Source organism: Thamnophis elegans, chromosome 13, assembly GCF_009769535.1.
Source record: "Thamnophis elegans isolate rThaEle1 chromosome 13, rThaEle1.pri, whole genome shotgun sequence".
Classification (NCBI taxonomy): domain Eukaryota; kingdom Metazoa; phylum Chordata; class Lepidosauria; order Squamata; family Colubridae; genus Thamnophis; species Thamnophis elegans.
In genome coordinates, this window is record NC_045553.1 from 17,863,141 (window position 1) to 17,885,501 (window position 22,361).

A 22,361-nucleotide genomic window follows, 5' to 3' on the forward strand; every position below is an offset into this window, starting at 1 on the left:
AGGAAGGAAGGAAGGAAGGAAGGAAGGAAGGAAGGAAGGAAGGAAGGGGTACTTCCACTTGTAGGTCTGGAACTGAATGCAGGAGGAGTCTCTCCATAGGATCAGCTGCTCCTCTGATCATGGTCTATGAAAATGTTACTGCCTACCTGATGCAAATTTAGACAGATGGTGCTTTGGGCTGCCCCTCAAATCCCCCCTTTACTCCTCCCCCTGTAGAATTCAGCCCCCTGAGTTTTGCCTTTGAGGGGCATGTGTGGTTATGGCGGATGGCAGTCAGCTGGAGGTTGAGAGGGGATTGGGGGCTTTTGTCCGCCTGTGGAGTTCTCCCCATGGACAGGATGGGATGTTGGCATGAAAGGGATCCGGGCACAATCTCACCTGTTCCAAGTAAAGTTGCCTTTTGCAATTGGCTACCGGTAATCCTCGACTTACGACCAGGATTGATTCCCCAATTTCTGTTGCTAAGGGAGACGTTTGTTACATGATTTTTGCCTCATTTTGCGACCTTTTATTGCCACATTAAGTGAATCATGGTGGTTGTTAAGTCAGGAACATGGCTGTTTAGTGACCAAAGTTACAATGGCATTGAAAAAAGTGACTGATGACCATTTTTCACACTTAGCGACCATTTTCACACTTAGCGGCTGTTGCAGCATCCTCATGGTCACTCAATCAAAATTTTGATGTTTGGCAACAGATTCGTATTTATTCGTATTGGTTTCAGTGTCCTGGGGTCATGTAATTGCTTTTTGTGACCTTTTGACAAAGTCAAATGGGGAAACCTATTCACTTATGTTACTAACTTATCAGCTGCAGTTATTCACTTAAGAACTGTGGCAAGAAAGGTGGTATAATGGGCTTAGTGACCAAAGTTACAATGGCATTGAAAAAAGTGACTGATGACCATTTTTCACACTTAGCGAACCATTTTCACACTTAGCTACCATTGTAGCATTCCCATGGTCACGTGATCAAAAGTTTGATGTTTGCCAACAGTTACAATTTATATTTGTAAATTGTAGTTATGTTGAAATAAAAAAAATATTACAATACTATTTTTGCGTTGTATGAAAATTTTTGTTGCTCCGTATAAAATTTTTAATCAAGCCCCCCCCCCCCCAAAAAAAGGTGTCCCTCTTTACCAATCTGAAAATCTGGTCACCTTAAGGAAGACCCACGGTTTGGCTTGGGGTGTGGGAAATGTGCCAGTCTTGCAGGGCAGGAAGGGCGAACCCTACAGCCCCGTTCCGCCCCAGGCTGGACGCAGAGCTTGGCCCGGTCTCCCCGCCTTGAGAGCCTCCGGCGAAAGAGCGGCTGGGGCGAGGCAGGAGGGGGGCTGCCCACGCGTGTCCCGCAGCCCGTGGCCCGATGGGCAGGGAGAGGGCGGCTGGCCCGGCCGAGGCCCTTCCCGGACGCCTCCCGCGGGGGAAGCGGCCACCAGGCTCGCTTAATGGTTAACTGGCGGCCGCCTCCCGCGCACAGCCGCCGCGCCGCCCAGGCAGAGGAGCAGAGCGGCGGCGATGGCTGTGCGGCTGGACTCGCTGGAGCGCTGCTTGGAGCTGCACTTGCCCGCCGCCCAGCTGGCCGAGGCGAAGCGGCTCCTCTTCGGGGAGCCCCTCAGGTGGGCCGGGGGAGCCGGGCCGCTGCCCTCCGCCCAGAGACCGCTTGGCCCTACGAGCGTCTCCTCCCCGGGAGAGGCGGCGGAGGCGGGCGGGCTCGGTGCGCCCGTGCCTGGCGCGGGTCCCGGGGCCTCGGGCTTGGGCGGCCGTGGCAGAAGCCCCGGAGCGTCTTCCCGTGGGAGCCTCGCCGCTCCCTCCGTCCGCTGCTTCCCGACCCCGACCCGGAGCGCGGCTCCCTGCGGAGAAGGGCCGGGGCGAAAGGAGCGGAGCGGCCGCCTCTCGGAGCAGCAGAAGAGGGAAGGCTCCCGGGCTCCCCGGTCATGGCAACTCCAGCTCTGAAGGGCCCCAAACTGGGTGTGAAGGGCCCCCAACGGGGGAGGGGGAGGACAGCAGCCTGGACTGGCCTTCCACGCTGGCTCACCCGAGCCTCGGGGGGTCTCGCCTGCAGTAGCCCTTGACGGTCCCCACTCCACTCCAGCAGCCCCGGGAAAGGCTCCCCTTCATTCCTTCCTTTCTTCCTGGGGTGGGGCTTCTGGTGCTGTCCCCTGCCGACCCTCCTCCCCACGGGAAGAAAGGGGGTCTCTGGAGTTTCCAGCTCCCCCCCCCCGACTTCCTTTGCCCCCCCATCCCATTCCTGCACATCTGGTTCAAGATGCTGGGAGAAGGATTATATGTCCCCCCCAGTGTTTGTCCAGGGATTGGGAAGAAAGAAGGAAGGGCTCAGACATGAGTAGCCATCTTCACTTTGTGTGTAAGATCCATTAAGAGTAAAGAGGAAGGAAATAGTTGATTCTGGCTGTGCCCACCCTAGAGATGGTGCCCCCTCATAAGTCAGTGGTGCTCAAACAAAGCTTAAGGGAGACTTTTAGAAGTGCCTTTAGTATGTGATCTATCATCTGTCCCAACTTTATGCATAGTTAAGGATACATTGAAAAACTAGCCTAGGTGACATTTTAGATCCTATGTTTGCTTACTGGCATTCTATGATTGTATTTTATTCTTCTGGCCAATTATACATTTTCCACATTTCATTTGGATCTAAAGAGTCTGAAGATGCCTTTATGACTTGGTAGGTAATCACAGAAGCAAGAGAGGCTTTCCTCCTTTTCTTCCAACCTTTTGCAGGCCCCTGGAACTGCCCAAGGAGGCTCTCTCGGCTGCTGCAGAGAGGGACTTTGAGCTGCAGGGCCACAAGTTCGAAGCTGCACCAGAGCAGCTGCGGCAGCCACGCCTGGTCCGAGTGGGGCTGATCCAGAACAAGATTCCTCTGGCCACAGACGCACCAGTCGCTGAGCAGGTAGGAGCTGTGGGGCTTCTCAAGGAGATCAACACAGCCTCCGTATTAACCCTTCATCTGCAGTGGCCCTTGGACCCTGGAAGAAAGATGTGGAAGCAGCACATCTGGATAGTTGGAAACCACAGAGGGCTTGGTGGGGACAGTGATGCCTAGTGGTCAGGAGGGTGAAAGTTCTCCTGCTTGCTGCACCCTCCGCATGTATCGAGTGGGGCAGTTGCTGCCTGCTTCTTCAGTTCAGAGAAAGGGTGGTGAGATGGTGGGGCAGCCTGAGTTTTGGGGTGGGCTCTAGGGCACTGAAGCTACAGATACATATCCTCAGATACAATCCACAAAAGATGCCTCCTCCTTCAAAAGGCCACAAGCAAGGTTGGCCACCCACCACTGTTGTAAAGCATGCAATTGCCTTCATTACAATAAATTATCCAAAAGTCGTTTTGATGAAGTGCATAACAACGGAGGCTTTTCTGTCCTCTTTTCTGTCCTCTTTTCATAACCTTCTCGTTGCTCGAGACTTGAGATCTGGGCCTGGCATGTGGCTTTGAGGTGAACGGGTCCTACAGTCACTGGGATGCTATCCTGGCTCTGGCTTGAAGTGAGCAAAATGCGGGGCACTCCTTGTCAAGCCAGTGGCGAAGGAAGCCCTTCTTGGGATGAAGAAGCAGAAGCTGCTCATGATTCCAGGATGTCCCTGGCAGCGGCTGGACCTCTAATGGCCCCTTTGACGTGCGGGGATGCTGCTTCTGTTACTAGGTTTAAATCATTGTTGGTCTTATTCTCCAAATAACTGCTGGCTCTTATTCTCTCAAAGGGGGGGGGGTGCTCCTTTACATCTTTGAAGAGGTTTTTAAGTGTGGAGCTCACTAAGAAGCCTCCTTCACAATCCTTGGCATCCACCCCTTTCCTCACTTGGCATTTTCTTGTGTTTTTGAGCCAGAGGGGGGAAGGAGAGTAATAGTAATTTATTAACACTCTGTATTGCTTTAACCTGGAATGCTGCTTCTGCCTAGGTAACTGCACTGCACAGACGCATACAAGAGATTGTGGAAGTGGCTGAAATATGTGGAGTAAATGTGATCTGTTTCCAGGAGGCTTGGAGTAAGTCCCAGGTGGTCTCCGTGCTCACCCTCTGCCCACTGAAAGCTTGGATTTTGTAGAGTAATTCAGTAACCAGACAAACGTTGGTCTTATTGAGAGATCTGGAGCGGAAGAACTGCCCTGAGCAGTCCATGGGGAGGGGAGGGGGGCATGAAATAACCTTGTTGGCTAGGTTGGATTGTGCTGCAAAATAAACCTGGGAAGGGAAATATGTTTATTATAACATAAACCTTCTTGGATGAAGAAGAGAAGGGCTATGGAGCAGCGAGTGGAGAGGAGGCGGCCAGAAGGCAGAGCTGGTTTTTGGCAGGATTTGCACATGGGAAGATGGTTGTCACTCAGCCCTGTGTCCAAGTGGCAGCATCACACACAGAGAATGACAGATGTCCTCAGTAATTTTTCTTCAAAAGACTCAAGCAACTAAAGATGGGAAAAGGACTTAGTTGTTTTACATTGTTGTTTTCACTCTGTTTGTAAACTGCGTAGTGTCACCTAGACAAAATGGGTGGCATATAAGTTGAATGAATGAATGAATCAATCGATAGAGATAGATGATAATGAGGGGGGGGAGAGAGAGAGGATAGATGAATAGATAGATAGATAGATAGATAGATAGATAGATAGATAGATAGATAGATAGATAGATAGATATAGTAGAGTGTTTGGCACAGACCTGGATTTTGGGGGAGGGGACGAGCTGATCTAAGGCCCAAACCAGTATTCCTCTGAAATTTGTTGTAATATTTTATGTTAGCAACTTGAATTTTAAAATAAAACAGAAAACTATTTTGCAGATACTTGACTTGATTTTAAGGAATGTAAACCTGCAAAGTTAATGTTCCTCCCCTGGTTTAGATTTCCACCTTTGCAGAGGTGATTGCGTTAGAGGCAGAGAGTCAATATTTAAAGGCTTCCTGACCAGTTTAAAAGCTGTTTTGTTTAACCAGAGCAAAGCTGGTGCTCATTTCTTTTTATGTTCTTTCCCCAGCCATGCCCTTTGCTTTCTGCACGCAGGAGAAACTGCCATGGACTGAATTTGCGGAATCAGCAGAAGACGGACCCACCACAAGATTCTGCCAGACGGTAGAGAAGTCCTTTTTGCTCCCCGCTCCCTGCAAATACTGTGCTTTTAACATTGTCTACGGCACACAGTTTGGTTCTGCATAATATTGTTTTCCATTCATATCCTGCATTTTCTCTATATGTTCTCATCCTTTTGCAATTTGGGAGGACTGTGAATGTCTTTTACTGCAGGAGCCAGCCAGGAAGTTATGACTGATCATACTTGTGATTTTGGAGTCAGACCCATTTAACTCAATGGGACATTTGTTTATTAGGAGAGTGCGTTGGGAAGGAACCAACTGTGAGAAACAAATAGCCTGGACTATTTGGCTCCAGTTATTTTTTCAATCAGAAATGGGTGGATAAGTTTCTTATCTTTAGATTCTTAAGATTATGATCTTGAGGAGAAGAAGAGGGTGGCTGCATCTTTGCAGCGTTTGCATCCAAGTGACCTTCCCTGAAAGTTCACCCTCCCTTCTTGGGTGGGGAGCATCTTGTTTTATGAAGTGAGTTGCTGACTCCAAAGGGGCAAAGTGGCTCTGCTTAGCATCTCCACTGTTGCCACTAAAGTCTAAGTTCAAGAACGGGTGACTGTCAGTGTGAGATGGATGGCATCCTGGGGGATGTTGTGCTAACATTCAGACATATGGCCTCCCAAGAGGAGCCAAGGGGAAGGAAGAGAGGATGTAATTTGATCAGGGAAATACGCTCTTTCCAGAAAGGACAATAATATAATTCATTCACTCTTCAGTTGCACAGAGAGGATAATTGTTCTGCTTCTAGAAAATGAGCCTGGTGCTCCTGGCTGGTCTCAGAAGGGCTCTGCGAAAGGGCAGCTCTGCTCCACCGGGCCCCTTTCTGATACAGTCCCTTTTCTCAATGAACAAAACCTCAAAAGGTGCAGCATGCAACGTGGCATCATTTTCTTTGCAGCTGGCTAAGAAACACAATCTGGTTGTGGTCTCTCCCATCCTGGAAAGGGACGCTGCCCACGGAGGAACCCTCTGGAATTCAGCCGTGGTCATTTCCAGCTCTGGCTCTGTGCTGGGGAAGAGCAGGAAGAATCACATCCCCCGGGTGGGCGACTTCAACGAGGTGAGCTGTGGGATGGCCGGGGGTGGGGTGGGGAGCTGGGCACCCCGGCTGCCTCTGTAAGGCTGGCGCTTCGGGGTCTGGGGGTGGCAGGAAAGCATCCCCAGGACTGGGAATGGCGGCTGATCCTTCCCATTGCACTGAGAGGGAGTCATCTCCAGAATTCAAACGTTGGGACTTTGGGTAATGTAGTTTAGAATGCACATCAGGATATAAATGTATTTTATATAGATGTCCATGGGAAAGTAGCCTGTGGAAAGGCAGAGATCTTGGAGCAGGCAAAGTTGGATAATCCTCCTAAGCAGCCCAAAAGAAAAAAAAAATGGTATCCAGCAAGCAGAAGCTGCAATCATCCATTGGGGTGGCAGGACAGTGGCGCCTCTCCAGACCTGGGCATTTGTGAAGGATAGAGGGGGGACAGTGTTTGATTTTGAAAGGGCTCCAAGACAAACTTTCACACTGGATCCCATTTGGATTGCAAAACTGCAGGTTCAAGGGTGAAATGGGCTGTTTTGAGGATTTGAGATTCAATCAGAGGAGCCGCATTGTGGGGCAGCATCAGGAGGGGCTCTTGAGGGAGGGAGAAGCCCTGGATTTCTGCAACAGGTGCCAGGACCTGCAATTATGTCCTCAAGGTCCAGCGAGGTCAGGAAGATGCCCATGTGCCAGCAGGGCAGTGAAAGGCCCCTATCTCCTCTGGGCCAAAGGTTCTTTGGAACACATTCCTCTCCTAACCAAGTGAACAAACAACAAGGAAGAAACAAAAGGCCACCGGCTTTCTAGTGAGGAGATGTGTATACCCTCTCCCCCACCCAGGCAACTGGGGACTCAGTTAGAATAGCCCCTTCCCCAGAATATTTTCCATGTTTTTTTACCAGCTGTGCAGAAAGTTTACTTTCTAGTGCAGATTTATTTTTATTTGTGCTCAGACTGTGACAGTGGAATAATCCAGGGCAAAGGACAAAGCCTCCAATCACCTGAGCATTGCAGCAAATCTGTCAGCTATTGGGGAGCCAACCCATCAAGTGGCTCTCGGTGCAAGCAGACATTTGGCATAGCCAAACATTCAGCTTCCCCACTCCCCTCCAGACACACTGCCAAGCATCACCGGTCACTCTCCCTTAACTGCAGGGACTTCCTGGGAATGCGGGAGTACTCAGAATGTCTTCTCAAGCATCAGGCCTTGGATCAAACCATGAATTTTGAAAATATTGGTGCTGGTCAGCTATCTGGGTTTCATGTGGAAAGGAGAAACGAGGCTGGGGAGAGGTCTACAGGAAGAGGACACGCGTGGAGATCACCCCTATGAACAGCTCAGTCCTGGTGGGCTGTCCTGTAGATGGGGTGGGCATAGACTGGATAGGAATATATTTGTGCAAAGTCCAGCAAAACCATTGAAATTGCTCTTGGAAGAAATGGGCAGTTTTCTTTAGCTATTCTGAATATTTTCAGAGTTTTTATCACCAGCTTAGAGCTATGTAGTAGCAACAAAGGATTAAATAGATGAGAGGGGAGGGGCTAAAATGAGTCCCTCCACCTCTTCTGTGTCCTAACTTATTTTCCTGCTGATTAACATTTTTTTCAAGGAAGGGAACTTCAAGCAACGGAGTGTATCTAGAGAGATTCTAGAGAATAATTTGCAAATAATAAACTTGTATGTAATGGATGAAACACAGTGAGCTGATAAAATGTTTTGGAGACTACAAGTTTCATAAAGAAACTAAGAAAATAAAGCAAAAGGGAGACTGAAGTCACAGAATCAAACCTATTATCTTCACTGTTTCTGCACTAAAGTTTGAAATACAGGTAACAACATGAGCTGAATATCACAAGGCATAAAGACCTATCAGGGATCACAAGATCCCACCAGAAAAACGTTGGACTTGATGTGGACACCTTGAACGATGCAGCACAAAAGTGGGGGAAGTGTTGAGGTCCTGGCTAGGCCAGCCCTGATGGTCCTACGAGCGTGGAAGGCATCTGGGTTAAGATGAAGATTGTCCTAATCTCATAGGAAAGATCTCTTGCTGGGATTTGGCTGGGACAGAATATTTATTAAAGCAATCGCTGAAGCTTCAAAACGCCATGAAGTGTCTGCGATGGGAGATTTCAGCCATCCAGACATCTGTTGGCAGACTCAATTTACAAAGCTGGGAGGTCTGGCCCACACCCAGGAAGACTGAGGGAGATTGCGATCTCACCTGGATAATGTAGATGCCTGGGTTCAGTGAGACACTGAGAGAAATGCCAGGTATTCTGTTTAGGGAGGTAAAAATATAGGATGCACACGGTGATGGATTCATGCTTGGAAACACGATGTCGGAGGTGGTCTTGGGTGTGGAAGGACTGCTGGAAGCCCCAACAGCAGAGCCACATGGTGGGAAAAGCATTGCATTAAAGAAGGGGAAGATTTTATCCAGCCCTCGCTCAGCCCTGGGGAGGCCATACCTGAAGCATCGTGGATGATTCTGGGCATCACAGTTGAGAAGACATTCAGAGGACAGATGAGCCAGGCCGCGAGCACTGTCTGCGGGAGAGATGTCAGGGTCCAGTTACACAAAAGGAGTCCCAGAGGGACTATTTCCTAGAAATAAGGGCTGTCAGTTGCAGCTACCTAGATTCATTGAAATGCAAGGACAAAGATTTTGCCAGTAAGGGCTGCTTGGAGGTGAGTGGCCTACCTGCAGAGGCTTCTCCTTTTTGAAATCTGTGAGAGGAAGCTGGACTTCGGCCATTCAGGTGTGGTGGCTTCATGCGGCTCCTGCGGAGGGTGGGAGCAGAAGAGGCACTGGGGTTGTAACTGTCACTTAGTCCTGAGGTGTCGCATCATCTCTCTTACAGTCGAGATATTATCTGGAAGGGGACCGAGGACACCCAGTGTTTGAGACCCAGTTTGGGAAGATTGCAGTGAATATTTGCTTTGGTCGCCATCATCCCCTCAACTGGCTCATGTACAGTTTGAATGGAGCAGAGATAATCTTTAACCCTTCAGCCACAATTGGCAAACTCAGGTAGAGTTACCATAGTTTCTTGTTGGAGAAAAATGGAATAAAAGAGCCAGATAGATCCCCTGAATAGCAGGGTTTTGCATGCAGAGAGTCTCTTGGTCTTGAAGAAAACCTTGTCTCCAGAAGCTCAGCTCCTGCTTTCTGCAGCACTTCTGGCATTTTTCTTGGCTTACCAAGAGGGCGGCATGGGTGGGTCTGCCCCCTTCAGCCAGGAGAGCCAAAAGGAGGCCAGGGCCTTCCCCAACCCCCTTCTCTCCATCCGAAAAGCCAGAAGAACCCCAACCACTTCTCTCAGATCTGCTCCTTGCACGGATGAGAAGTCTGGGAGCCTTTTCCAAAAGAGTCCATAGTGCAGCCTTGCTGGCTTTCATTTCTTTGTTATCTCCCCCTTCCTCTCCTTCTCTCTCTATCCCTCTATCACCACTCTCTCTCTCTCTCCTTCCCTCCCTCCCACTCTCCTTCATGCTCCCCCCCTCCCTCCCCCCTCCCTCCCCCTTCCTCTCTGTCGCTCTCCCTCTTCCCCTCTCTCTCCCCCACTCCCTGCCTCTCCCCTCTCTTTTCAATGGTGGCAAGTATCTGTAGCTTGAGTGTAGGAGGAGGGTGGAGATTTGTTCTCTGAGCCTGTGTGTTGCTTTTTGAGCATTTTGTTAATGGGCGGGGTAACATCTTCCATGGAGTTTAGGGGCTGTCAGTATTCCTCTGTTTATAAGGGCTTTGTGTGGTCAGTCACTCGCGATGGGGAGGTCATGTTAGGTGAGGGTCTCTCTTTTTTCTGTGAGAAAACCTTCAGCTTCCAGGTTTTCAGTGCACCTGACCTCCTTTGGGCTTTTACAGGCACCTGGCCAGTTCTCCAAATATTGCAATGCAGCAAGACAGAGGAATCTGCTCCTTTTTCTGCCTCTTGGGGGTCCAAGGCAAAACAGGGGATGTTCCTTGTCTTGTGATGGATTTAAGGCTCCCTTACAGGAAAGGACCCTCCGAGGTTCACCAGTGTCTGTGATAGCATCACACATCAGTTGCATAAAGCGGAAAGAGACAGGAGGCTGATTTTCAAGTTTTAGCAGTAGAATCTTTTTCATGTAAGGAACCTACATTAGCAATAGCAATAGCAGTTAGACTTATATACCGCTTCATAGGGCTTTCAGCCCTCTCTAAGTGGTTTACAGAGTCAGCATATCGCCCCCACAATCCGGGTCCTCATTTTACCCACCTCGGAAGGATGGAAGGCTGAGTCAACCCTGAGCCGGTGAGATTAGAACCGCTGAACTGCTGAACTAGCAGTCAGCTGAAGTGGCCTGCAGTACTGCACTCTACCCACTGCGCCAAGAGGCAACCTCTATTATTTCACCCATTACTGGGTAAGTATCGGCCTCCCATTTAATGCAGAATAGTCTAAGATTATGCAGGAAAGGTAAAGGAATGTTGCATAAGCAAGTAACCTATGTGCACGAGTTTACCCATAACTCCACAGATAACTACCATGTTTTCCCGAAAATACGACATGTCCTGATAATAAGGCCATGCCACATTTTCTGGTGGGCAAAAATATAAGCCCTCCCCCACAAATAAGCCCCCTGGACAACGCCCCCACCTCAGACCAGGCGGAGCGCCATTCACCAACCTAGCGGTATCCCGAAGGTGCCAAGCTGTAGGTATCCGACTCATAGAGCGGGACACACACTTGACCTAGTGTTTCTCTCGGGGCAGTGGAGACATGATCTTGAGTTAAGGGAAGTAGACATCTCACCCTTGTCATGGTTGGATCACTCCCTGTTGAGGCTTGATTTTCGGAAGCTACTCCCCCACCGCAGGGAGGTGGAACTGATTAAGTGGTTCCGCCCCAGGCACCTGATGGACCCGTTGGGATTTCAGAAGGAGCTGGGGGAGATGCCTGACTCTCTTGCCCACAATCCGATAGAGTCCTTGGTCGCCGCCTAGAATACAGTGGCGACTGACGCCCTAGATCGGATTGCGCCTTTGCGGCCTCTCCGCAGCAATGGATCCAGGAGGGCACCTTGGTTTACAGAGGAACTCCGGGAAATGAAGCGCCAAAAGAGACGCCTAGAGCGACGTTGGAGGGCTAGCAACTCCAAATCCGACCGAACACTACTAAGAGCCTTTATTAGGACTTATTTAGTGGCAATACAGGCGGCAAAATGTGCGCATTTTTCCGCTCTTATTGCGTCCGCAGAATCTCGCCCAGCCGCCCTGTTTAGAATAACCTGTTCCCTCCTGAAAGAAGGGGAAACGGGGGATGCCTTACAGGGACGAGCTGAGGAGTTTGCTCAGTTTCTGTTGGACAAAAATCGCTCAGATTCGGACAGACCTGGACTCCATTTGGACAGAACCAGCAGAGATGCCGAGGGAGGGTCTTGTTCAGACTTTCTGGAATGAGTTCCAGCTTGTCACTCCTGATGAAGTGGACAAGGCCATGGGAGCGATGAGTGCCTCCACCTGTTTACTGGATCCGTGCCTCTCCTGGCTGGTTTCGACCAGGAGGGAGGTAACACAAGGCTGGCTCCAGAGAATTACAAACGCCTTCTTGCAGGAGGGATCTTTTCCACAACCTCTGAAGGAGGCGGTGGTGAGACCCCTCCTCAAGAAGCCTTCTCTGGACCCAGCTATTTTTAAAAACTATTGCCCAGTCTCCAACCTCCCTTTTTTAGGGAAGGTTGTTGAGAAGATGGTGGCCCTCCAACTCCGACGGTCCTTGGATGAAGCAGATTATCTAGACCCTTTTCAGTCTGGTTTCAGGCCTGGTTACTGCACCGAAACCGCTTTGGTCGCACTGACCAATGATCTCTGGCGGGCCAGGGATAGAGGGCATTCCTCTATCCTTGTGCTCCTTGACCTCTCAGTGGCCTTCTATACCATCGACCATGGTATCCTTCTGCGACGGCTGGAAGAGGTGGGAGTGGGAGGCACCATTTTACGGTGGTTCTCCTCTTACCTCTCTGACAGGTCGCAGTCGGTGTTGGTCAGAGGACAGAGGTTGACTCCTAGGCCCCTCAATTATGGGGTGCCACAGGGGTCAGTCTTGTCCCCCCTCCTATTTAATATCTACATGAAGCCACTGGGTGAGATCATTTGCCGGCACGGGATTAAATACCACCAGTACGCGGACGACACTCAGTTGTATCTGTCCGCCCTGTGCCAACTCAGTGTAGCGGTGGAAGTGATATGCCAGTGCCTGGAAGCTGCTAGGGTCTGGATGGGAGCAAACAAACTCGCACTCAATCCTGACAAGACCGAATGGCTGTGGATGTTGCCCCCCAAGGAAAGTCCAGCTAGTCTGTCCTTAAGCCTGGGAGGAGAAAATTTGCTCCCCTCAGAGAGGGTCCACAACTTGGGGGTCCTCCTGGATCTGCAGCTGACTTTGGAACATCACCTGTCGGCTGTGGCCAGGGGGGCCTTTGCCCAGGTTCGCCTAGTGCACCAGTTGTGACCCTATTTGGACCGGGGGGCACTTCAAACAGTCACTCACGCCCTCGTCACCTCAAGACTGGATTACTGTAATGCACTCTACTTGGGGCTGCCCCTGAAAAGTGTTCGGAGACTACAATTAGTCCAGAATGCAGCCGCGCGAGCGATATTGGGTATACCAAGGTACACCCACACTACACCTATCCTCCGCGAGCTGCACTGGCTTCCTATTGGTCTCCGAGCACGATTCAAGGTGCTGGTTATCACCTTTAAAGCCCTACATGGCCTAGGACCTGGATACCTACAAGACCGTCTCCTGCCGCATACCTCCCTAAGACCAATAAGATCGCACAGGAGGGCCTTCTCTGGGTGCCTTCAGCTGGACAATGCTGGCTGGTGACACCTCAGAGCAGGGCCTTCTCTGTTGCCGCTCCGGCCCTATGGAATGAGCTACCCCCAGAGATCCAGACCCTACCCACTCTCATGGCCTTCCGTAAAGCTATTAAAACCTGGCTTTTCCGGCAGGCCTGGGGCTGTTGACCTCTTGATTGAGGTCCAGCCCCCCTTTGATTGGGTGCATGTTTGTTTTCTTCTTAATCTTGTTGTATCTTATTGTTTTAATCCTTTTTTAACATTTTTCATTTCTGTAAGCCGCCCAGAGTCCTCCGGGATTGGGCGGCCTATAAATTCAATAAATGAAATGAAATGAACTGGGGGGTGGCAAAGGTGATCGCATTGCTTGGTGCTTTTGGGATACCACTAGGTTGGTGAGCAGCACTGTGCCCAGCTGAAGAGGGGGGTTGCCGGGTGTCTGCTCTCTTGCGAGTGGGCTCCCAGCTGGGCACAGCACCATTCACTGACCTAGGGCTATCGCCAAGCCACATGAGCGCTTGTTCGCCGCTGCCCGGCTCTCGCGGCTTGGTGCCTTAGAAATGCTAGTGAATTGCTCTGCACGGCTGGAGAAGGGGGTTGTGCGAGCAGCTGTTCCGCTCCCGCTTGCGCGCCTCTCAGCCTCACAATGCCCTGGCCCAGCTCTCCCTGCAGAGCCACAGCACCTCTGCTGCCGCCGCCGCCATCCCAGCATGGCTTTTTCGGCAGCTTCCAAACTGAGTCTTCCAACAGTGGCTGCTCTGGGTGTATGCTGTATGGTTGTATGCTCTGCCGACAGCCAGCCCACAACCATAGAGCATACGCCCAGAGCAGCCACTCCTGGAAGACTCGGTTTGGAAGCTTCCGAAAAAGCCATGGTGGGGTGGCGGTTGTGGCGGCAGCGGAGGTACTGTGGGTTTACAGGGAGAGCCGGGCCAGGGCATCGTGAGGCTGAGAGGCGCGAGAGCGGAACAGCTGCTCACGCACCCTCCTTCTCCAGCCGTGCAGAGCGCCATTCACTGGCATTTCGAAGGTGCCAAGTCGTGAGAGCTGGGCAGTGGCGAACAAGCACTCATGCAGCTTGGCAATAGCTCTAGGTCAGTGAATGGTGCTGTGCCCAGCTGGAAATGAGGTTTGCCGGGTGGCTGCTTGTGACATAGTTGCTTCATGGCTGTTATGTTGCACTGCTATGACAGCACAACACAGCCATTCGCCCATGAGGCTGTGCCCAGCTCTTTGGGAGCCTACTCGCAAGAGAGCAGACGCCCAGCAACCCCAAAATAATAAACCCTCCCCTCATTATAAGGCCCAAGCCATATTTTGTGTGTCTTATTTTTGGGGAAACACGATAGTTGCAGGCAGGTTCCTCCCGATCACGTTTTATTAACTTTATGTACTTGATGCTGTTTTAGATGGCAGATTTCTTAGACCTTCATGTTTCTTTCAAGAAGACCCAGAGGAGCCTCACACACACACACACACACCACTCCTGCCCGGAGTTTGGAAGTTCGGTTTCCCTTATAATTTTTTCCTATCTCTTCTTCAACTGTTGGGAGGGGAAGAAAAAGCCTAAATCATGGTTTGGATGCAACGAAGGATGCAACGAAACAAGCAGACTCTATCAGCCCAAACGCACCCATCAGAGGCCCTGGGTGATCAGTAGAATTCAGGAGGCCCCTGTGTTGGTTGGGTGGATAATGCTGACTCCAGAAATTCGGCATGTGGTTCAGGTGGTCCTCAGGTCACCATTGCTTTGGGGGAGTCCTGGCACTGGCTCTTAGCTGCTCTGTCATCTCAACAGTGACACTTTGTGAATTGGACTTTCTTGAAACGTGCTGGAGAAATGTTCACCTGGTGCATAGGTGGCCCTGGGGTTCCATCAAAAAGAGTTTTGCCCTGAGGCACACAAGGAATGCCACAAGGGCCCTCTTCCCATAGGGCTCTGCTATGTTGAGTGCCCCGTTGCCCAAGGGGAAGACATTGTGCCCCTCTCAGAGGGGCCCCTTCACCGAGTCTGGCCCTTTTCTGTAGCTCCTGGTTTCTATGGAGCAGGTTCGTTTTTTGCTCCTGTTTATTCAAGGTCTTATGAGAGGTCTGCTGCATTCTATTCTATGTCTGTCCGGGAGCCCTGGGCCCATTTGCTGACCAAACAAGCTGCCTGGATGGGAGAGAAAATGTTTCTGCAGAATATAATTTTCTTGTTGGCCTTTACAGTGAATCCATGTGGCCCATCGAGGCAAGAAATGCCGCCATTGCAAACCACTGCTTCACCTGTGCCATCAACCGCGTGGGGACGGTAAGGCCTTTCAGTTCTCCTTGGCCAAAGATTTGAGTTTAGGAACTGTGGCTTTAAGAGAAATTGAACATCATCCCCATGCTGAGTGGGGAGTGGGATTCAGCCAATCTTAAGTGCTTTGTTAACTATATTGTGGCTAAAAGGCTCTGCTAAACAGAACCACAGTAAATATGGAGCAGTTAACACAAAACATCGTTGATTGAAGGAACAGCAGAATTCCATATGCTGAAGTCCATAAGGGATCTGTGTGTTTGTGTGGGGAACATTCACACTCTGTCTCCTCAGCTGCATCCTTCCCACCCGCTCCTGCTAAGGAGTTTTGCCCTTTCCTTCCTTCCCCACCATTTTGACATGCTGAATGCCAATCACTAGTTTGATTGTTGTCCGGGGGGGGGGGGAGGTCCTCTGCCTGGAAGCTCCAGGTGCCCCCAGTGTCCCTAAGGGTCCAGTCATAGTGTATGTGTGGTGGGGATACAGGCACCTCTGCTTTCCATGTTCCCTTTTCAAAACCAATAGTGTTGGAGAAGATGCAATAAATGCTTCCAAAGCAGACAGAAGCCATTGGATGGACAAGGATTGCTGGCTAATGGGGCCTCTTTTTTCTGTAGGGCACAGGTGGGGAACTGTGGCCCCTTTGTAACTTTTGGACTTCAACTCCCAGGATTCCTGAGCCAACATGGCGCTCTCAGGAATTCTGGGATTTGAAGTCCACAGTCATAGAAGGGCCATCGTGCCCCACCGCTCCTTTAGAGCAAGAGGGGTCTCAGTTTGTACCTCTTGGCTTCTCACAGGAACTTTTCCCGCACCCCTTTACATCTGGAGATGGGGAACCAGGTGCGTATGGCTTTTTCCTTGCGGGGAGTGGGGTGGGGGGGATGTGCTAGCTGGCAATTGCAGGCGCTCTTGCCCACCGGTCTCCCCCAAAGGAGGATGCCAGCTTGGCTATTGCCTCCACCAACTGCCCTTTTCCTTCCTAAGAAAGTGATATTGATGGTACAACAATGGAAATAAAAGGGGTCATGAAATACTGCACTGAGGAGTAAAGAGTCAGACACATTATTGCTTGGGATAAGTGAGCATGAAAGAGTCTAGGATTGCAATTGTCCACAACTTGATCATGGCCCAGAAGTAGAACTAAATTTCCCCCAGCTCTCCCTGAAGTAACTGTGGCCAGTGTTGAACATTAGGCATCTGAAAAGAATTCAGAGAAATTGGAAAGGCTTCTTTCTGTGAAGGACAGTGATGATGAAGAGACAACCAAGGAATGTGGTGAGAACAGGAGATCAGATTGGGAGCATCAGGGTAAAGTTGGGGTGAAGGACTCAGGGTGGGAAGAGCAGGTTGAAGCCCATCCTTAACTGTAGAAGCTCACTTGATGGTTAGGCTCTTTCCCTCTCCCTCTTTTTCCCTCTCTCCCCTTTTCTTTCACTTTCCCACTTTCTTTTGCCTCCCTCTCCTCCCTCCCCCTTTCTCTCCTTCCCTTTCCCTCTTCCTTCCTTTCCCTCCTTCTCTTTCCCTTTCTTTCTTTCTTTCTCCCTCCTCTCTTCTCTCTCCCTCTCCGCTTTTTCTCCTCCCCCCTTTCTCATTCTCTCCCTCTCCCTTCTTCCCCCCCCCCACCTCTCTCTCTCCTTCTCCCTCCCTGTGCAACCCAACCTACCTTGTAAGGACATTGTAGGAGAATTTGGAGGGGGGGTTTACTTATTTCCCTCAAGCTGAAGAAAAGGCCCCATATAAATCTACTAGGTGGTTAGGTAGATGGGCAAAAAGAGCTCTGAGAGAAGGTTCCTGAAGAGAAGATGGCAGCTGGAAAGAGGCCACACCAGCAAGAGTCAAGCTGTCCCTCTCTCTCTAGAGGGCAGGATTAAGGGCTTGAAGAGACAGTGTCAAGGTGGCCTCCCTCAGTAACCAAGAAAGAATCCACTCAACTCCATTTTGCAGAATTAAGAGTACTTTTACTGGTCATGAGTAGATAGCAGCTAAGCAAAGCAAGATCTAAGGCAAAAGCGTGCGTAATCATAGATATCAATATGTGACCCAACCTCCTCCCCCTGGTAACCCCATCCCATGGTCCAATCCACACATCCCTCAGGTGTCATGTGGGAGACATCTTCAAAAAGCATCATCAGGTTGGTATGCCAGACAGTTGGCCTTGGCGGCAAATCCTCTCTCTGCAGCATGTGCAGTAGATGGTGAGACCAACTCCTTTTTTACAATCACTCCTGCACTGAATACTTCCTCCACCCAAATATCATGCCCCCCCTCTCCGTTTCAATGGCAGCCGAAAGCAAGCAACAAAGCAGAGGCTGACAGACAGGAAAGCAGATTCCCATGGAGGGTAATAAAAAAACCTTTAAAAAGGAGCCCTTGGAAAGCTGGAGGCTCTCTTCATCTTTTCTCTGGGGTGCTTGAATTTGGAACCTGATGGGCAAGGGAGTTTAGATGATCTCCAACAGGAGAACAATATGGCCTTGGTCACATGCAATTGTCACTTTCTGCTGTGGTGGCTCTCTTTCTTTTGACTATTAATAAAATCCTGTTGTTCTGTATTAATTTGTGAAGCCCATCGTGACTTGGGCTATTTTTATGGCTCAAGTTACGTAGCCGCTCCAAATGGAAGTCGGAGCCCAGGACTGTCACGAAACAGAGATGGGCTATTGGTGGCAGAGATGGACCTGAATCTTTGCAGACAAGTTAATGATGAATGGAATTTCAAGGTAAGACTTTTCCCATCTCTAAGCTCTTCAGTGCGTATGTCTCTGTTGGCTTTTATTCTCCTAAACATCATCTTTTATATGTGTGTTCTGGAGAAATACATCTGTTCTGGGAAGGTTAATATCTTGCAGGATCTGCAAAAAATTATTGACAATTGGAAAGTAATATTGAATTCTAAGTGACCAAGGGGAACCAGATTGTTAAAGGATATTTGCTATTTAGATCCTCGTTCTGAAAAGTTTAAAAACCTTTCTTTTGAAAAAAAAACTGCTCTAATTTAAACATGAATAATTCCATCATGATGATCCCAGTCATATCTGACTTTTCTTTAAGTGATTACCTAAGAAGATGGAGATATTTTCAAAAATTGCCCACTATGTCACTTATTTAAGAAGACAGTAGTTCAGGCTTATCAGCAGCGTTGTGACTGCTTCTCAAAGGGCAGGAATCGCTCTGAACCCAGATGAACCAGACCTCCAACCCAGAAGGGTCTTTGCTGTGTGGGACCCGAGGAGGGAAATGCACCCTGTGAAGGACCAGAGACACAGTGGAGGCTGCTTTAGGACTGGTCATTACAGCTTTGAGCAGTTTCTCTGGCCAAAACAACTCTGACCAGTCTCACCTTCAGCAGTGAGTTGCTTAGCTGCAGCCATCTTGCATTATTTCAGAAGAAATCCAGAACCTTCACCTGGTGCAAAACATGTTTGGAGTCTTAGTGGACAACCAATTAAGTGTGAACCAACAGTGTGACAGCAGCCAAAAAAGCCAATGCAATCCTAAATTGCCTTAACGGGGATACAATCAAGATCAAGTGAGGCAGAAGCGTCTGAGCGCGTACACCCTCCTCTGGAGGGGAAAAACCTTGGCAGTTGTTCTTGCCGGCAGACCGGGCTAACCAGCCAAACAAGCAACATTACAGATTAACATAAATAAATAAAGAACTTTAATACCTGAGACTGCTAAGAAGAATTCAAAGGAAAACCTCCTTAAAGGTACAGGAGAAAATGTGGATATGTCTCTTTAGGCAGACTGAATTGAAAAAACTGATCAGCCAAATGAAAAGAGAGGCGTGGCCAAGTTTATTCAATTCAGTCTCTAGGCAACCAGACCAAAATTAACCAATTCCTTTGGATTCTCTAAGCAGCGCACTGGAGAACAGCACTTTTCATACTATTTTCTGGGGATGGCTTATTCACTGCTCTGTATTTCTGTAGTTTTATTGCATCCAAGCAGGCTGTGTTCCGATATATAATGGCTGGGAGCAATTCATTTTATGAAACATTTGGTAAATTAATCCTGGAAAATTGGATTTCTTTTCCGCCACTAATGTGAATATTTGATATGGGGTGCTAGCAGGAATTGCTTAAAAAAACAAGGCAGCCCCTAGGCTTCAAGCCCCAATTTGGACATGCTCTGCAACAATAGCTGAAAATAGTGGTTTCTTTTTCTCCCTTTTCCAGATGACTGGAAGGTACAAGATGTACGCAGAAGCACTGGCTGCATTTGCCCAACCCAATTTTGTGCCCAATGTCATCCGAGAGTAAGTTCTCTGCCCACAGAGGAGGCTCTTCTCCAAATATTTCCTCGTTTCCAAACTCTCTTCCTGACTGGTCTCTTATATTAAAAGCTGCCCTGATAACTTCTCAGTTGCAAAAGGTGTTGCAAATGAGGCATGGAAACAAGCACCGAGGGTCTCCTCCATTAAATGGAAATATTTGGTCCTATCCTGTCCTAAAAACAATTATAAATGAAGATGAGATCTACTCAAGACAAGGTCTTAGTTCAGAAAGGCAAATGATCAGGTATGATAGAGGTCTAGTGGAATGATGCCTGTCAGGAAGAGAGCGGGGAGACCAGGAGTCCTCTTCTTCACTGGAGACCTGGTGTCAGGCACGCCTCCTTCAGCAACCAAGAAAGAAACCTCTCAAGTCCATTGTTTGTGGAATTAAAAGCTTTACTGGTTATGAAAAGATAGCAGTGAGTAAAGCAAGATCTGAGGCAAAAAAGCACGAAATCATACATATCAAACATTTGCCCAGCCCCCTCCCTCCAACAACCCCCACCCCATTGCCCAATCTCCTTCAGAAGAGACATCATCCCTGCAGAAAAAATGAAAAGGAAAAATAATACAAAACAATAATATAGAAAACACAAGTATCTAAAATCAAGGTTTATCAGGATGACTGGTGTAGAATTTCCACAGAAGCCTGGAGGCCCTAACATGAGATTTGTCAACCCACTCTGCCTGAGAAGGGGGAAAATGTTTCCAGGAGACCAAATACTGTATGCGACCCCTATGTTTTCTGGTGTCCAGGATTTCTTTAACCTCAAAATGTTGCTCACCCTCAATAAGAATAGGGACCAGAGGTGAGAGTTGAGGCAGACGAAACAAAGAGGTGTGTTCCGGTTTCAACAGGTTCACATGAAATACAGGATAAATTCTTCTAAGGTTCTTTGGCAACCCCAATTTCACCGATACTGGATTTATGATTTTCACAATGGGGAACGGGCCAACATAATTGGGGCCCAGCTTCTTCGATTTTTGTGTGGTTTGCAGGAACTTGGTGGACAAAAACACCCTGTCCCCAACTTTGTAGTCTTTTGGTGTAGACCTTTTATTATCCGCTTGTATTTTGTGAGCTTCGTGAGCCACGTCTAATGCTTTGCGGGTCATAGGCCAAAACCGCCGAAGTTGATCACTCCATTCAGATAAGGATAAAATTTGCGGTCTCTCTTGAGGCAATTCAGGAATCGGTACAAAGTCCTGACCAAACACTATTTAAAAGGGGTCATGCCGGTACTGCTGTGGACAGAATTATTGTATGCCACCTCTGCATGTGGTAACAGTTCTGCCCAATTATCCTGTTGATAATTGATGAAACATCAGAGGTACTGCTCCAAAACCGAGTTAGTCCGTTCACAAGCCCCATTAGTCTGATGGTGGGCGGAGCTTAACCCCTGGGTGGAGCCAATCAATTTCAGGAACTCTTTCCAAAAGAGGGAGGTGAATTGAACCCGCCTTGTCTGAAATTATGCGTTCTGGTACACCATGTACCACCAAGAGCCGAGGTGGCGCAGTGGTTAAATGCAGCACTGCAGGCTACTGCTAGATCAGCAGTTCAGCGGTTCAAATCTCACCGGCTCAGGGTTGACTCAGCCTTCCATCCTTCCGAGGTGGGTAGAATGAGGACCCGGATTGTTGGGGGCAATATGCTGACTCTCTGTAAACCGCTTAGAGAGGGCTGAAAGCCCTATGAAGCGGTATATAAGTCTACTGCTATTGCTATTGCTATTGCTATGTAACCTATATACATGTGAAATAAACAATTTAGCCAAAGAGTTCGCTGAGGGATCTTGGAGCAAGGCACAAAATGAACCTGTTTGAAAAACAAATCGGTGATAACCCAAATAACAGTATAACCCAGACTTTCTGGTAATTCAACAATAAAGTCCATTGATACCTCCTTCCATGGGGCTTCAGGACGGGCAACACTTTGGAGGAGACCCTGGGGCTTCCCTGGTGGCTTTTTTGGCGCTCGCACAAACGGGACAACTGGCTATGTAAGACTCAATGTCCTTCTTCAATGAAGGCCACCAAAACTATCTCTTAATCAAATGCAAAGTCTTTACAAATCCAAAATGGCCCGCAATTCTCGAATCGTGGGCCTATTGAAGAACAACCAGTTTCAGGTTGGCAGGAACATATAATTTAGCTCCTATCCAAGCTAGTCCATCTTTCATGGTGCATTCATTTGAATGTTTCTTGAACCAGTCATCAGATTCAAAGCCGTCCTTGAGTTTGTTCATTAAGTCCATTGTGACATCTAAATCCATTGGGCCTTGGTCACCATCGGGGCAGCAAGATTTCTTGCTGGGTTGACTGGATGAACCATGCTCAGCCTAGAGCTGTGGTACTTGGGAAGCCTAGACAAGGCATCAGCCATAACATTCCCCCCCCCCCCGGGATGTACTTGAGGGTGAAGTTGAAACAGTTGAAGTGCTGCACCCATTGTACTTGTTTAGGTGATAGCTTACACGGGGTTTTCAACGCTTCCAAATCAGTCCATACCTCAAAAGGGTGTTTTTTCCCCTCCAGGAAATGTTGCCAGGTCATCAGAGCTCATCTGACAGCAAAAGCTTCCTTTTCCCATATAACCCATCTCCTCTCAGTCTCAGTAAACTTACATGAGGTGTAAGCGCATGGCTGCAATTTTCTCTCAGCATTTGTTTGGAGTAATACTGCCCCCACCGACACATCACTGGCATCAGCTTGAACGAGAAATGGTGCATCCATATCCAGGTGTTTCAAAACAAGTTCAGCTGCAAAAAGTCACTTCAATTTTTCAAATGCAGCTTGACACTCCATAGTCCAGTTCAAAGGCTTACCC

The 22,361-nt window shown here is 49.0% G+C and overlaps 1 protein-coding gene across 1 annotated transcript; it reads left to right on the plus strand.

Moving 5' to 3' along the window:
* Positions 1-1,426: 1,426 nt before the first annotated feature.
* UPB1 (beta-ureidopropionase 1) lies at positions 1,427-19,697 on the plus strand. Its single transcript, XM_032229719.1, has 10 exons — positions 1,427-1,621; positions 2,745-2,916; positions 3,924-4,011; positions 5,000-5,094; positions 6,007-6,168; positions 9,007-9,176; positions 15,180-15,261; positions 16,053-16,095; positions 17,821-17,975; positions 19,434-19,697. Exons 1-10 carry the CDS (start codon positions 1,521-1,523, stop codon positions 19,515-19,517), a joined length of 1,152 nt encoding a protein of 383 aa, XP_032085610.1. The 5' UTR covers positions 1,427-1,520; the 3' UTR covers positions 19,518-19,697.
* Positions 19,698-22,361: the final 2,664 nt, after the last annotated feature.

What these genes read in the sequence shown, in the direction of transcription:
- UPB1 (XM_032229719.1), top strand. Translation starts at nt 1,521, where the DNA reads ATGGCTGTGCGGCTGGACTCGCTGGAGCGCTGCTTGGAGCTGCACTTG. An exon ending in GCCACAATTGGCAAACTCAG is followed by an intron (nt 9,177 to 15,179) that starts GTAGAGTTACCA and finishes TGGCCTTTACAG; the next exon opens with TGAATCCATGTGGCCCATCG. An exon ending in CCATCAACCGCGTGGGGACG is followed by an intron (nt 15,262 to 16,052) that starts GTAAGGCCTTTC and finishes GGCTTCTCACAG; the next exon opens with GAACTTTTCCCGCACCCCTT.